Below are 17418 nucleotides of genomic sequence, written 5' to 3'. Positions count from 1 at the left end.
CATGCTGTTGGATTAACAGCTGTGTTACACTGTGAGGAATTCCTTCTATCCTTTCTTTGGGTGGCACGGTGGCATAGTGGTTTGCGCTGCTGCCTTACAGCACCAGGGACCCAGGTTCGATTCCCAACCTGGGTCACTGTCTGTGTGGAGTTTGCAAGTTCTCCCTGTGTCTGTGTGGGTTTCCTCCGAGTGCTCCAATTTCCTCCCACAGTCCAAAGAAGTGCGGGTTGGGTAGATTGGCCATGCTAAGTTGACCCTAGAGTCAGGTGGATTAGCAGGGTAAATATGTAGGGTTATAGGGATAGGGCCTGAGTGGGATTGTGGTCAGTGCAGACTCGATGGGCCGAATGGCCTCCTTCTGCTCTGTAGGGATTGTATTCTATGATTTCTCAATGGGTGAGAAGTTGGTGGGGTGGCGATGTCACTGGACCACCCATCCAGAGACCAGGCTAATGCTCTGGGGTCACGGGTTCAAACCCCATCATGGCAATTTAAATTGAACTGATAAACCTGGAATTGAAAACTAGTCTCAGTAATGGTTGTACAGGGCACTGCTGAGACCTCTCCTGGAATGGGCAGGATGCCTTATGAGGAAAGGTTGGACAGGTTAGGCTTGTATCCGTTGGGGGTTTAGAAGGGTGAGAGGCGACTTGATTGAAACATATAAGACCCTGAGGGGTATTGACAGGGTGGATGTGGAGAAGATGTTTCCTCTTGTGGGAGAGTCTAAAACTAGGGGGCCACTGTTTAAAAATAAGGGGCTGTCCATTTAAACCAGAAAGGCGGTGAAATGTTTTCTCTCAAAGGGTTGAGTTTCTGGAACGCTCTTCCTGAAAAGCTGGTGGAAGCAGAGTCTTTGAGGGGCATGGTGGCACAGTGGTTAGCACTGGGTCACAGTCTCACAGCGCCAGGGACCCGGGTTCAATTCCGGTCTTGGGTGACTGTCTCCTTGTGTCTGCATGGGTTTCCTTCAGATGCTCAGGTTTCCTCCCACACTCTGAGGATGTGCAGGTTAGGTGGATCGGACATACTAAATTTCCCTCTAATGTCCCAGGATGTGTAGGTTAGGGGGATTAGCCATGGTGAATGTGCGGGGTTCCAGGGATAGGGTGGAGATGAGCGTCTGGGTGGGATGCTCTTCCAGAGAGTTGGGACAGACTTGGAGGGCTAAATGGCCTCTCTGCACTGTAGGGATTCGATGGTTCTAACTTGTTCATTCTCAGCCGTCTGTGTGAAAGGGAAGAGACAAAAAATATTGCAACTGCTTCAAGAACGTTTATCGAAATACGACTTACCTACCCCTGTAGTGTGATCTCCTTTCGGGCCTGTAAAGGATGTTGGTGTTGTACCTGCCCTTCTGTACCAGTTGCCTTTGTCATTATGATCCTGAATAAATCCACAATTATCTCCATCAAAATTGCACTTTCCTGGGGCCGGTAGCCAAGAACCTGTAATAAAAAAAATAATAATCACTTTAAAAGGTTTTAGCTCCGAGGTTATGTTGGAGAAGCTGGGGTTGTTCCCCTTGGAGCAAAAGAGATTAAGGGGAGATTTGTTTAAGTTTTAAGTTTATTTTATTAGTGTCAGTAGTAAGCTTACATTAACACTGCAATGAAGTTACTGTGAAAATCCCCTAGTGGCCACACTCCGGCACCTGTTTGGGTACACTGAGGGAGAATTTAGCATGGCCAATGCACCGAACCAGCATGTCTTTCAGACTGTGGGAGGCAGCAGTGCTAATCACTGCTACCGTAACCTCAAAGGATAAACCCCTCATCCCACGAATGAGTCATGTGAGCCTTCTGTGAACTGCTTCTAATGACTATTATATTCTTTTTCATTAAAGAAGCTAAAACTGTATACTGTACTCCCGATGTGTCTCACTAATCCTCTGTACAGCTGCTGTAAAACTTCTGTTTTTATATTCCATATCCCTTGCAATAAACATCAACATTCCATTTGCCTTCCGAATCACTTGCTGTATCTGGAGAATAACTTGCTGTAATTCATGTATCTGGACACCCTGGTCTCTCTGTCCCATGATGTGGAGATGCCGGCGTTGGACTGGGGTAAACACAGTAAGAAGTTTAACAACACCAGGTTAAAGTCCAACAGGTTTATTTGGTAGCAAAAGCCACACAAGAGCTCCGAAAGCTTGTGTGGCTTTTGCTACCAAATAAACCTGTTGGACTTTAACCTGGTGTTGTTAAACTTCTCTCTGTCCCACCCAGTTCTGCAATCTCTCTCCCTTTAAATAGCACACTGCTTTTTAATTCTTCCTGCCAGAGTGGACAAGTCTACATTTTCCCCCAATTATACTCCATCTGTCAAATTTTTGCTCACTCGCTAAATCCTTTTTGCAGTCTCTCCGCCTCCCCTAGACAAGGTCATTTCCTATCTTGTTGTCACAGGTGAATTTAGCGACCATACGCTTGGTGCCTCCATCCAAGTCATTGATGTGGATTGTAAATAGTCATCGCCCAAACACTGATCCTGTGACAGGTGCAGGTGCAGTGTCTGGAAAGACACTCCTCACTACACCAAGGCGTTGTCCCACCACACTGGTGGCTTAATGTCAATCGGGGCTGTTTTGGGGTCAGGTTGCGTGCGGTGAATTTGCTCTCGTGGTCGTGAGATGGGCTGTCGGGTGGGCCGTTCAGCACGAACAAAGAAGAAGAGAAAAGGAACTTGTGGCTCCTGGACAAAATGCCCCTCCCTACTTGGGAACAAAGGAACAGGAGAACATGCGATGAGATCATGGCAGCTCCACAACTTAATTCTCAACGTCCTTGATAGATGTTTGCTAACCGATCTCAACTTTAAAATTAACAACGTTTTTGATAAAGAGAATCCCAGACTTTTACCATCCTGTGCGTGTAGAAATTGATCCTAATTGTACTCCTAAAAGACCTGTGCCGAGACCGACTGGCGCCGGAATGGCCTGCTTTCCCGCAGTGGATGAAGCGATCCATTTGAATCCCTGTTGACTTTGGCAGATCCAGCAGATCCCGCCAATGGGTGGGGCCACGAAACTCTGCCTCTGGTTTTAATTTTTAGGCTCAGTCCCCTGTCATGGATTGGGGGAGATGTTGATGTGGTGGCAATGTGGGAAGCGATGGCCTAGAGGTTTTATTGCTCGACTATTAATCCAGAAACTCAGCTAATGGTTCTGGGGACCCGAGTTCGAATCCCACCACGGCAGGTGGTGAAATTTGAATTCCATAAAAAAAATCTGGAATTAAGAATCCACTGATGACCCACTGTCAATTGTCCAGGTTCCTCCCACAGTGCAAAGATGTGTGGGTTAGGTGGATTGGCTATGCTAAATTTGACCCTAATGTCAGGGGGATTAGCTAAATATGACTAAATATGATTTGATTTGTTTTATTATTGTCACATGTATTAACATACAGTGAAAAGTATTGTTTCTTGTGCGCAGTACAGACAAAACATACCATTCATAGAGAAGGAAATGAGAGAGTGCAGAATGTAGTGTTACAGTCATAGCTAGGGTGTAGAGAAAGATCAACTTAATGCAAGGTAGGTCCATTCAAAAGTCTGACAGTAGCAGGGAAGAGGTTGTTCTTGAGTCGGTTGGTACGTGACCTCAGACTTTTGTATCTTTTTCCCGAAGGAGGAAGGTGGAAGAGAGAATGTCCGGGGTGCGTGGGGTCCTTAATTATGCTGGCTGCTTTGCCAAGGCAGTGGGAAGTGTTGACAGAGTCAATGGATGGGAGGCTGGGATTGTCGTCGGTACAGACTCGATGGCCTGAATGGCTCCTTCTGCACTGTAGGGATTCTATGATTGTCGGAAAAACCATCTGGTTCTCTTATGTCCTTCAGGAAGGAAATCTGCCGTCCTTACCCGGTCTGGCTTACATGTGACACCAGAGCCACAGCAATGTGGTTGACTCTCAACTGCCCTGGGGCAACTAGGGATGGACAATAAATGCTGACCCAGCCAGCGACACCCATATCCCACAAATTAATTTTTAAAATGACACTGGCTTGGTAATGCAGTGGCCCAGGCGAATGCTCTGGGGGGGGGGGGGGGGGGGGGGGGGGACACTAATTCAAATCCCACCACGGCAGCTGGTGAAATTTAAATTCAACTCATAAAATCTGGAATTGAAAGCGAGTCTCAGTAATGGTGACTATCATCGATTGTCGGAAAAACCCATCTGGTTCACTAATGTACTTTAGGGAAGGAAATCTGCCGTCCTTACCCGGTCTGGCCTACATGTGACTCCAGAGCCACAGCAACGTGGTTGACTCGTAACTACCTTCTGGCCCACCAAGTCACTCAATTTCAAGGGCAGTTAGGGATGGGCAACATCTGCTGGCCTTGCCAGTAATGCTGGCATTACATGGATAAAGCAAACAACTCCCCAGTCAGGCACAAACAGCTCTTCAGAATTAGGCGTTCAGCTGAAAATAACCATGTGATTGGCAGATCTTATGCAGTTGTCCATTGGTGATATGCTGGATATTTTGATGTTATTACCATGGTGACAGTGATAGGCACCTTGTTGGCAATGTTCACTATTTGTAACATGGAGGATGAATGAATGTTTATGCGTTTTTTTTGTAATTAACCCTTTAGCACATCCCGTCCTTACCTCCAGGGATCCGACAGTCCCCTTGACTGACTGTGATGTCGTCCAATGCTACTTTTCCACAATTCCAGAAATTCTTGCAAATGCTGACAAAAACTATCTGGGAAATAAACAGAAGGAAATTGTTGCCTCAGTGACTTCAGTTACATTCTCAAGTGGTCTTCTTGCTCAGAGAGACTCCTGTGCTAATTAGCAATCCTCACCACACTTCCCCCAAGTTAGAGCTCCACAAATCGTTGCGATTCCATTTTTGAATCAGGTATAAATTGGCAGACCAAGAAGGAACATGGTTGTGACAGAATCTTACTTTAATCATTGTTGATTAATCAGATTGATTGGCCATGCTAAATCGCCACTTAGTGTCAGGGGGATTATCAGGGTAAATACATGGGGTTACGTGAATCGGACTTGGATGGGATTGTGGTTGGTGCAGACGCGATGGGCCGAACGACCTCCTTCTGCACTGTAGGGATTCTGTGATGATAACCTTTTAAATTCTAGAGAAAGCAGGTCTGATTCAGATAATGATCACACCCAGCCTCCCACCCATTGACTCTGTCTACACTTCCCGCTGCCTCGGCAAAGCAACCAGCATAATTAAGGACCCCACGCACCCCGGACATTCTCTCTTCCACCTTCTTCCTGCGGGAAAAAGATACAAAAGTCTGAGGTCATGTAGACTCAAGAACAGCTTCTTCCCTGCTGCTGTCAGACTTTTGAATGGACCTACCTTGAATTAAGTTGATCTTTCTCTACACCCTAGCTATGACTGTAACACTACATTCTGCACTCTCTAGTTTCCTTCTCTATGAACGGTATGCTTTGGCTGTATAGCGCGCAGGAAACAATACTTTTCACTGTATGTTAATACAAGTGACAATAATAAATCAAATCAAATCAAAGTGTTGGACATGGACCAGTTTTACAATCAGATCCATCCTTGTAGTTAATGCTATCCGGCGGTTGACAATGTGGGGTATGGAGATAGGGCCTGGGTGGGATGGATGTTGGTGCAGACTCGATGGGCTGAATGGCTTCCATCTGCACTTTAAGGATTCTATGATTCTTCACATAAATGAATGAAGCTGTGGTGGTGATGCACACATTTAATTTGCTCAGATAATAAAAATAACCTTCGATTGAATTTGAACCCAAGAAAAATCTAATTAATGTAAAAAAGAGTCCTTTGTGCAGTAAAATTGTCAACTGCTCAATGTACTTGATGGTTTAATCCAAACTGTGCTCGACAGATATGCTGAAGTGTTGGCAACCCTGTTCACAGCGGACCAGAGATTCTGCCTGGGAATAAACCCTTGGTACAGTCTTCTATGTTCTCTGGAACAGGATAAACTGCCAACATTCACTGTTGATATAGTGGAGAATAATTGCAAAACGTCTGAGAACAAATCTGACCATATTTTTTTTTAAAATCCCTATAAAGACACAACGGAAAGATGAATTCATGAATAAATATTTTCAATGAGCAATTACTGGGAAATGGCAGAGCCATGTATAATGTTTTTATGAAGATTACCTCCCACACAGCCAATCCAATGATGATTTTAATGTTGCAATATTTACATAACTCTGCGTGTGCAATAGTTCAAAAAACTTCAATACTTTCCTGTTGCAAAGGGCCTTCTCCACACAGTTTCTGATTATAAAAGAAAGACTTGCATTTATATTACATCCCCAGGACTTCCCAGGACACTCCAAGACCAACGAGGTACTTTGTAAAGTGTGGCCACTGTTGTAATGTAGGAAACACAGCAACCAATTTGCCCACAGGAAGATCCCACAAACAACAATGTAATAATCTCCCATTTTGGTGAAACTAGTTAAAGGATAAATATTGGTTAGAACACCAGGGAGAGTTCCTCTGCTTGTAGAAATGTCAATAGGAATCTTTGACTTCTGCCTGAGGGGCACTGTTTCAATGTCTTATACAAATGGCAACACCTTCGACAGTGCAGCATTCCCTCGGCACTGTGTTAGGGGTTTCAGACTGGATTTTGTTTTCACGTTTCTGGAGTGGGACTTGAACTCACAACTTTCCGACTCGAAGCTACTACCCACTGAGCCTCGTCTGACACTTCAGTGCAGCTCGCTGACACAATCTAATGAATGAATGGGGTACAGGTCAGCAAATGAAAATGATCACATCTGGCCAGTTGGAGTCCAAGTAATCAAAGTAAACAGCACAATGACTTTGTCCTGGATGGTGTCGAGCTTCTTGAGTGTTGTTGGAGCTGCACCCATCCAGGCAAGTGGGGAGTATTCCATCACGCTCCTGACTTGTACCTTGTAGATGGTGGACAGACTACTCAGCTGTATCGGTGTGGTGGATGGGAGGCATGGTGAAGACCAGAAATAAAAGTAAAATACTGCAGAAGCTGGAAATCTCAAATAAAAACAAAAGTGCTGGAAAAAACCCGGTCACTGGGATTTTACTGCCCCGCCGTCACGGGAAGCGGAGTGGGCGAAGAGCGGACAATGGGAAGGTCTGCTGACCTCAAAGAAAGAACAAAGAACAAAGTAAAATACAGCACAGGAACAGGCCCTTCGGCCCTCCAAGCCCGTGCCGATCATGGTGCCCTAACTAAACTAAAACAAATCTTCTGCCCTTACTCGATCCGTATCCCTCTATTCCCTCCCTTTTCATGTACCCATCCAGATGCTTCTTAAATGTTGTTAATGTTCCTGCTTCCACCACCTCCTCTGGCAGTGCGTTCGAGGCACCCCCAACTCTCTGCGTGAAAAACTTCCCCCACACATCTCCCTTAAACTTTCCCCCTCTCACCTTGAACCTCTGCCCCCTTGTAATTAACACTTCCACCCTAGGAAAAAGCCTCTGACTATCCACCCTGTCTGTGCCTCTCATAATTTTGTAGACCTTTATCAGGTCTCACCTCAGCCTCCATCTTTCCAGTGAAAACAATCCTAGTTTACTCAACCTCTCCTCGTAGTCAATGCCCTTGAGACCAGGCAACATCCTGGTCAACCTTCTTTGCACTCTCTCCAAAGCTTCCACATCCTTTTGATGGTGTGGTGACCAGAACTGCACGCAATACTCCAAATGCGGCCTAACCAAGGTTTTATATAGCTGCAACATGATTTCCCAACTCTTGTACTCAATGCCCCAGCTGATGAAGGCAAGCATGCCTTCTCAATCACCTTGGCCACCTGTGTTGTTACTTATAGGGAACTGTGGACCCACACGCCCAGATCCCTCTATTGTTAATGTTCCTAAGGGTTCTACCATTTACAGTATAATTTACACCTAAATTTGTTCCTCTAAAATGCATCACCTCGCATTTATCTGGATTAAACTCCATCTGCCATTTCTGTGCCCAAGTCTCCATTCTATCTATGTACCGTCTGACAATCCTTGGACTATCAGCAACTCCACCAATCTTCATGTCATCCGCAAACTTACTAATCAGACCACCCACATTTTCCTCCAGATCATTTATATATACTACAAACAACAGAGGTCCCAGCACTGATCCCTGCGGAACACCACAGATCTCCATTCTGAAAAACACTCTCTGTCTTCTTTAACCAAGCCAGTTCTGTATCCATCCAGCCAGCCCACCCCGAATCCCATTTGATTTTAGTTTTTGTACCAGTCTGCCGTGTGGGACCTTGTCAAACACCTTACTAAAGTCCATATAAACTACACCCACAGCCCTTCCCTCATCAATTCACCTCTTCAAAAAACGCAATCAAGTTGGTGAGACATGACTTTCCTCGTACAAAACCATGCTGCCTGTCACTAACTAGTCCATTTTCCTCCAAATGTGCAAATATCCAGTCCCTCAGTATCTTCTCCAAAAGCTTCCCCACCGCTGATGTCAGGCTCACCGACCTATAATTTGCTGGATTATCTCTGCTTCCTTTCTTAAACAAGGGAACAACATCAACTATTCTCCTGTCCTCTGGAACCTTGCCTGTGGTCAAAGAGGATGTGAAGATATCGGGATGAGTGAGGTTGTAAAATTCCGCCCAATATCTGTGGAGAGGGAAAAAAGAATGAACATCTTTGGAAGAAGGGTCATATTGGACTTGGAACTTCAATTCTGTTTCTCTCTCCACAGATGCTGCCAGACCTCCTGAATATTCCCAGAACTTTCTGTATTTACTTAAGGCAAACCCTGGATAGATTTTCCAACAGAAAGCATTGGGCGAATAATTAGGAGTTGGATTCATATTTTTCCATTCCTCAGCCTGCAAGTTATTACCTTTGTGGGCTCCTGCCTCCGATAGTTAACTTCTGCTTGAATCCACATCCCTGTGTGTGATCTGGGGATGGACCAAATCTTTTCTTGTACCCGATCTTCTTCGTCAGAGACGTAGACTGCGAGGGCGTCCTCCGTGACAAAGTGATTCAGAGCATAAAAGAAGCGCAGGCAGTACTGGAGATTGGCGAGTAAAAGAGGGCCCGCCAGGTGAGCGACATACTCCTGATGGTATCCAAACCTCGCGTTAGAAATCAGGAAACCTCCTGCGAAAAACCGGAGAGAATATCAGGGACTGAAACAAAACTGTAAACTCCAACTCGACATAATCCCTGGATCTTGGGGAGGCAATGGCTTTGTGGTATTATTGCTAGACTATTGATCCAGAAACTCAGCGACTGTCCTGGCGACCCGGGTTCGAATCCCGCCATGGCCGCTGGTGGAATTTCAATTCAATAAAAAAAAATCTGGAATTAAGAATCTACCGATGACCATGAAACCATTCCTAATTGGGCGGCATGGTGGCACAGTGGTTAGCACTGCTGCCTCGCAGCGCCAGGGACCCAGGTTCAATTCCAGCCTCAGGTCACTGTGTGGAGTTTGCACTTTCTCCCTGTGTCTGCGTGGGTTTTCCCTGGGTGCTCTGGTTTCCTCCCACAGTCCAAAGATGTGCAGGTTAGGTGGATTGGCCATGCTAAATTGACCCTAATGTCAGGGTGATTCGAAGGGTAAATATGTGGGGTTATGGGGATAGGGTCTGGGTGGGATTTTGGTGGGTGCAGACTCGATGGGCTGAATGGCCTCTTTCTGTACTGTAGGGATTCTATGACTCGAACCTGGGGACTGCTGGCCATCCCAGTCCCGGTCACAACTCCCACTCATGTTGCCATGACTGCTGAGCTACCGGCCAATCAGATTGGCTGGATTCTCTCTGAGGTGGGCATCCTCCCAAGTAAGGGGCAGAATTCCCACCTTCAACCAATTCACAAACGGCTGCCAGCATTGGTGGAGGTGTGTTCTCCATTGAGCCTTTGGGTGGAGCAGGGGCGGAGGGGTTGTTAGGAGACCTGACCACCTGTAAAACATATCCCCATAGCCTTCAAAGATGTGCAGGTTGGGTTGATTGGCCGTGCTAAATTGTCCCTTAGTGTCCCTGGGTGCATAGGTTAGAGGGATTAGCAGGGTAAATACGTGGGATTACGGGGATAGGGCCTGGGTGGGATTGTTGTCAGTGCAGACTCGATGGGCTGAATGGCCTCCTTCTGCACTGTAGGGATTCTATGATTCAATTACTTTCTCCCTCACGTGTTTCCTCTTTAGTGTACCTATACTATTCAACTCAATCGCTGCCGCTGGGAACGAGGTCTGCATTCCCACTGCTCTCTGGGTAAAGAGGTTTCTCCTGAATCCCCTATTGGATTTATTGGTGACGGTTCTACATTGATGCCCTTCAGTCGTGGAGTCAAATCAGTTGTTCAAATTGGGTCAAGGAGTTGAGAGAATGACACCAATGCGAAGAAGTGAATTTCATATCATTGTACTAAACAGGTCACCATAGAAACAGGTCACCATAGAAACAGGTCGCCGTCAAATCCCTCGCTGCAATTTTCAAATCTGCGGTGTACAAAATAAAAATATTAACCCGTTAAATCTCCTCTTTCCTCTGCTGACTTCGATATGGAGCAACAATTGTACATTTAGGTGGTTAAGTCAGATGATGGCATTAGGGATAATGGAGTACATCGCTGTGACCAGTTGGGGGGCGGAAGGTGAGAGGTTGGCTAGGAGAACACTGGAATAGCTGAGGCTATGAGAATATGTTTAGTGCCCACTGATAGCTTGGTAAAGATCAGAAATCTGCCATGTAGGAAATTGAGATCGCAAACAGATATCTTATTTCTCTGAGGGATATGACCTTAGAATGCAAAGCTGTAAACTGCCATCTTTACCACCTGGGTGAAGGACAGAAAGGGAAATTGACTGCAGCGGATCGTGTGCTTGGAGTGAAACCCCAACTGACCCTCCTTCAATTTAAAATGGGGAAAAGAAACATAGTCAACTCCACTGCCCGAACCTGAAGCTGGGCAACAAAGTCCTACATTGATATATCGCCTCTCACAATATCCCCAACTGCTTCACCACCAATGAATCACGGCCACTGTTATAAATTAGGAAATGCAACAGCTGGCCCGTGCACAGCAAGATCCCACAACCGGCAATGTGCCAATGATCATTCAATGTTTTCAGTGATGTTGGTTGAGGGGTAATTATTGGCCCTGAGGCTCTGGGGATGATTTGCCCGCTATCCTTTGAGACGGTGCCATCTTTCACATCAGCCCGAGAGAGCAGATGGAACCTTGACTATTGCATCTGATCCAAAACACTGTACCTGTGACTGTGTGGCACCCGCTCATGTGTCAGCTTTGACTTTTGTGCTCAAGGCCGCGATTCTCCCATTGCGACCCGCAACTTTTCTGGCAGGTCGCGGTGGGAGGTGCGCATCGCCGACCTTGTTCCGGGATTTGTGCATGCGCCGGGAACACATCCGCATCTCCCAGAGCCGGAGAACAGTCGCCGGTCAGACCACACTGGAAACCGGCGGGAAGGCAGATAAGTCATTTGAATCTTTTTTAAATGAATTTTAAATCTAATGATCAGGAATTTTCAGGTCCTGATAGAATCTCCCACCCCGCCAGGAGTACTTCATTCCGGCGGGGTTTACACTAGCTCCCCACGTTCAGGGAACTAGCGGGAGACCCCGCCAGAATGAAGGGGGGGAAATCGGGGCCCCCGGGGGTTTGGGCGGCGGGGGGATGGCACCCCCTGGGCATGAAAACTCTGGCAGTGCCAGCCTGTGCCCCAGCACTGCCCAAGGGGCAAAGTGCCCATGCCCAGGAGGCACCCTCGCACTGCCCAGCGGGCATCGGGCAGTGTCAAGGGGGTGGGGCCTATTGTGGGCAGGGCCTCGGGGCGATTGGTGGGGGTGGGGAGCCCGCTGCCATTCTGTAGACAAGATCAGTCTGGGATGGAGGGAGGGCAGCGATTGGGGCAGGCTGGGGAGAGGGTAGTCTGCCGGGGCGGGGCCTGCCTCCGGGGAAGGGGTAGGTCTGACCCCGGGGGGGTTAGCGGGGGGGGGGTGGGTTTACCGGAGTGAGGAGCTTGGGGGGATTGCCACTGTGGGATGGGGGAGGGCTGTGCATTGGGGCGCTCTGGGATGGGGGGGATCGGGGCTGGCCCGGGAATTGCTGTGGGGGCTGTGATTGGGCCGTGCGGGGGACTGTACAAAGAACAAAGAACAATACAGCACAGGAACAGGCCCTATCTATGCCTTTCATAATTTTATACACCTCTATTAAGTCTCCCCTCATCCTCCGTCTTTCCAAGGAGAACAACCCCAGTTTCCCCAATCTCTCCTCATAACCAAGCCCCTCCATACCAGGCAACATCCTGGTAAACCTCCTCTGTACTCTCTCCAAAGCCTCCACGTCCTTCTAGTAGTGTGGCGACCAGAACTGGACGCAGTACTCCAAATGCGGCCGAACCAACGTTCTATACATCTGCAACATCAGACCCCAACTTTTATACTCTATGCCCCGTCCTATAAAGGCAAGCATGCCATATGCCTTCTTCACCACCTTCTCCACCTGTGACGTCACCTTCAAAGATCTGTGGACTTGCACACCCAGGTCCCTCTGCGTCTCTACACCCTTTATGGTTCTTCCATTTATCGTGTAGCTCCTCCCTACATTATTCCCACCAAAATGCATCACTTCGCATTTATCAGGATTGAACTCCATCTGCCATTTCCTTGCCCAAATTTCCAGCCTATCTATATCCTTCTGTAGCCTCTGACAATGTTCCTCACTATCTGCAAGTCCTGCCAGTTTTGTGTCGTCCGCAAACTTACTGACCTGTAGGGGCAGCACTGCAGGGGTCCCGGTCTGTCCAGCGATCGAGCTGACTAGCAAACGGGGAGCCTGACAGACCGGGGCCACTGTGCATGCGCAGAGTTCCAGAACTGTCAAACTCTGGCGCGAATAGGCCCCCCCCCCCCCCCGGGTTTTTAATGAGACTCACGACTGGGACCTCTGCAGTGCACAGAGTGCGGAGATTCAGGTGAGAAGCTGAACTGACAAAACAGTCGGGATTTACAACAGTTTTCCCGCCAATTCAGCACTCTTGGGAGAATCGCGGCCCAAGTTTCTGGGGCACTGGCGGGCAATCTGCAGCCGGGGGAACCACATGTGACCCTTCAGAATTCCAAGCGCAGCCCGTGAGACACTTTGCTGATCATTGCCCATGCCCAGGGTTGCCACATTCCACTGATTTCCATCCGCGTAGTTTTTTTCCGACAGGTGTGATTGAAGTGATTCGCACATAAAGTGAGGGCGAGTGAAGTGAGCTGCGCGCTGATAGCTCACAACACTGACTGTGAGAGCCGTGTGCTCCCTCTGTGTCCAAAGCATCAATATTTATTTTGTTTTTGAAGTTGATGAGAGTTTTATTAATATATAAATGATTAAGCATTTTCAATAACTGGTTATGAAATATTTGGTGTGTATTAAATGTATTTAAACTTATTCACGGGGTGATGGTTAGTGAACAAGTCCGGTTTCAATCTTGTGGCCCACTGAGATGAAGCAGGGTCACTCCTGCAGCCCACTCACTAGCCCATCAGTGCTCTAGGGTGTGATATGGGCCCTTAACCTTTTGTCTCAGAGGTGTGAAAGCTACCAAGGGCTATCACAGAATAGCTGCAGGAGATCCCAAGTGACTCAGTAACAAGAAATGCACCAGTTCCAAAAATAGCAAAACAGCTGAGCTGTATCCAAATCCATTCCCCCCTCCTCCTCCCAGTTCTCTCTAAAGACTGCCCCGCTACTCCACTTTCTCCCTCCATCCCAGATCACTCAGTGTTCAATTGCTTTGTGTTTGATTATGTGAGTCTGTTTGCTATTGATGCTCACTGTGCTTGATTATTTAAGGCTGGGTGTGGACTCAGAGGAAAGTAAAGAAATGGTAGAAGTCGCTGAAAGTACAGAGGTTGGAAGCGTGGAGCAGACTTTTTTTCTTAAATATGCTTGTAAATAAAGTTCCTGCGCACAGAAACTGGTGTGTCATCTATGCATAGCTCAGAAATATAAAATACAGAAAGGGAGAAGATATATCACAATGTTGTGCAAAAGAGATAAAAATGGGCGGGATTTTCCATTCATTCCGCCAGCAAGATCTTCCGGTCCTGCCCACAGTGACCCCCTGCCACCGAACTGGGCGTGAACAAGGGGAAACCCCACTGACAGCGGCGGGGCTGAAAGATCCTGTCACTGGACAATGACAGGCTGCTTCCACCATTGCAATACATGGTGTGGGGGGTGGGGGGGGTGTGGAATATCGTCCTACATAGTGGTGCAACAACACTTTAAACAATATGTTACATGCTTGCTGTTTACCCATAAAGAAAGGGGCAGTATGGGACCCGGGTTCGATTCCTGGCTTGGGTCACTGTCTGTGTGGAGTTTGCACGTTCTCCCCGTGTCTGTGTGGGTTTCCTCCGGGTGCTCCGGTTTCCTCCCACAGTCCAAAGATATGCGGATTAGGTGGATTGGCTTTGATAAATTGCCCCTCAGTGTCAGGGGGACTAGCTAGGATAAATGCATGGGGTTATGGGGATAGGGCCTGGGTGGGATTGTGGTCGGTGCAGACTCGATGGGCCGAATGGCCTCCTTCTGCACTGTAGGGATTCTATGATACTGAATTGCCAATTATCTTTCTTTCAAAAGACCACGTCCTTAGTTTTAGTTTATTTATTCATGTTAGAAGTAGGCTTATTAACACTGCAATGAAGGTACTATGAAAATCCCCTCGTTGCCTCACTCCAGCGCCTGTTCGGGTACACTGAGGGAGAATTTAGCATGGCCAATGCACCTAACCAGCAAAACTGCGGAAGGAAACCGGAGCACCCAGAGGAAACACACGTATACACGGGGGGAACGTGCAAACTCCACACAGACGGTGACCCAAGCTGGGAAGTGAACCTGGGTCCCTGGCGCTGTGAGGCAACAGTGCTAACCCGCTGTGCCCCTTGACAAGCTTCTGTCATGTTGAGCATCATATTCCTTTAATCATAACAACTATATCCCTTCTCCAGACACCTGAACAATAAGATGAACATCAGACATTTACCACACAGATGCAACTTCATTCTTACCTTCTCCACTCGTGTGATCTCCAAATTGGAATGGATTGGGTTTTCGAACCAGTCTCGTCCACTTGGTGCCATCGTGATGTTTTTGGGAATAATTGCAGAGACCTTCGTCGAAGTCACAGCTCGCCACAGACGGATCAAAGACGTGTTCTTTATTCCAACAAAGACAGAGAATGCCATTTCTAACAGAACGGTTGTGAGAGTAACGCGGAATGCGGTGACTGGGGTGGCTATCATTCCAACATTGCTCAAGTACAGCTAACCTACCAAAAAGACTGGCTAAAATCCATCAGCGCGTCTAATACAGCCCTCAATCCAATCAGAGCTGCAAACAGTCTTCAAGAGAAATCTCAACTCACTTGGGTATTATTGAGAGCAGGGAGTTGGAGTTGATCAATATAGAGTTGTACCAATATGGAGTTTGACATAAGCACCAATTTTAACACCTTCCCCTCCACCAATTTGTAAGTTGGGTGCACAACGGATAAGCAGGCTAAATCAGTGGCACGTTGGCACAGTGTTTAGCACCCAGGAACCCGGGTTCAATTCTGGCCTCATGTGACTGTCTGTGTGGAGTTTGCATATCCTCCCCGTGTCTGCATGGGTTTCCTCCGGTTGCTCTGGTTTCCTCCCACGGTCAAAGATGCGCGGGTTAGGTTGATTGGCCATGGTAAATTGCCCCTTAGTGTCAGGGGGACTAAGAAGGGTTATGGGGATAGGGCCCAGCTGGGATTGTGGTCGGTGCAGACTCGATGGGCCGAATGGCCTCCTTCAGCACTGTAGGGATTCTATGATTCTAAAGCAGAGGCGGTGTGCTCCCATCACAGTTATCCTCACAGCCACATGTGAAAGTGTTGCAAAAAATTCAAATGCTCCTTAGCAAAAAGCAAACACCTGGTTCTCAATTTCGCTCTGCTTAAAAAAAGAATTGCTCCCAAAATTACCATGAAATCCCAACAGAATTCCTAACCTGTATACTTTGATCCAAATCAGATGCATTCTGAAAAATATGGAGGCTTGACTTGCTCCTATAAGGCTTTCCATCAGTCTTTAAGATGCTGTACGCGAAGGTGTGCACCACTTTGCCCTGTTTTCATGGTCTTTTCCTCTTTTTCCCCATCCTCTGACTTGTCCTTTCAATTCTTTTTTTATACAAATAGAAGCACTGGGTATAATGCACAACCTGAACCAACTATGTTGGTGTCCTCCCGCCTTTTTCTATATCCATATACCGGAGAAATGGCCAAGCTGTTTTGTTCACAGTTTTGAGGGTGCGATACATGATTTCTAAAAATGGAATAACTCTAATAAAAATATATTTTAAAAAAATGCTCCAATTCTTTGTAAATTGCGCCATCAGGTATGGGGTTTACACTGGAAGAACTTGGCAAAAAGAAGAGCTCTATGTTCCCAATACAGAATGTCATGGCATTGAACCCGGGCCAGATCTGAAACAGTCACAACGATTAACAGATGGAAAGACGCCAGTGTTAAGATAAAGATCTTGCGGTCACGTGCTTTGCACAGCCCAAGATAAACCAGCCAACTTGATCAGCAAAACAATAATTAGCAACTCAGCTTCTTAGGACTACCAGCTGATGTTGCATATGGAGCAAAATATTAAAAGCACACCAATTTCTTTCTTCGCATGATGTTAACTTGTCCAAAACAAATGTGCAATGTGGCTGTGTACATTCATAGCTCTGCACTTAAAATAGATTTTAAATGTAATAACAAACATCAGTCTTGGTGAGGCAACTGGACAGAAAAGAATGCAATTAAATTGACTAAGAAGACGGAGAGCACTTAACGTTAACAATTCTGTTGCCAGTGGGATCATTTGTAGGAATGAGGTCAAATTGAGAATGATTTAACTATTATCCGCACCACAGTTAAACCTGGGATTACCAAGTCTGGTCGTAATGCAATTTGCAATGTTTCCATCTCAAGATCTCCCATTTCCAAATCTTATGTCCACCCTCCAGCCTTCCCACAACAACAGAAAAATGCTGGAAAATCTCAGGTCTGACAGCATCTGTGGAAAGAGAATAGAGCCAACATTTCGAGTCTGGATGACCCTTTGTCAGAGTATTTTAAAATGTATTTATTAGTGTCACAAGTAGACTTACATTAACACTGCAATGAAGTTACTGTGAAAATCCCCTAGTCGCCACACTCTGGTGTCTGTTCGGGTGCACTGAGGGAAAATTTAGCACGGCCAATGCACCCTAACCAGCACGTCTTTCAGACTGTGGGAGGAAACCGGAGGACCCGGAGGGAACCCACGCAGACACGAGGAGAATGTGCAGACTCTGCACAGACAGTGACCCAAGCCAGGAATTGAACCTGGGTCCCTGGT

The 17418-nt window shown here is 46.9% G+C and overlaps 1 protein-coding gene across 1 annotated transcript in view; it reads right to left on the bottom strand.

Moving 5' to 3' along the window:
* mamdc2a (MAM domain containing 2a) overlaps nucleotides 1–17418 on the bottom strand; it is a 110765-nt gene that overhangs the window by 24540 nt on the left and 68807 nt on the right. Inside the window, exons 8-11 of the mRNA XM_078213971.1 lie at nucleotides 15063–15209; nucleotides 8858–9120; nucleotides 4620–4716; nucleotides 1296–1448 (exon numbers count right to left, since the gene is read on the bottom strand). Coding sequence (XP_078070097.1) covers nucleotides 1296–1448; nucleotides 4620–4716; nucleotides 8858–9120; nucleotides 15063–15209 — 660 coding nt within the window. The remainder of the gene's footprint in view (nucleotides 1–1295; nucleotides 1449–4619; nucleotides 4717–8857; nucleotides 9121–15062; nucleotides 15210–17418) is intronic.

This window comes from Mustelus asterias, chromosome 6 (genome assembly GCF_964213995.1).
Source record: "Mustelus asterias chromosome 6, sMusAst1.hap1.1, whole genome shotgun sequence".
In the NCBI taxonomy this organism is placed as follows: domain Eukaryota; kingdom Metazoa; phylum Chordata; class Chondrichthyes; order Carcharhiniformes; family Triakidae; genus Mustelus; species Mustelus asterias.
Note: the sequence above shows the minus strand (reverse complement) of the source record. Positions and strands in the feature narration are given on the sequence as shown.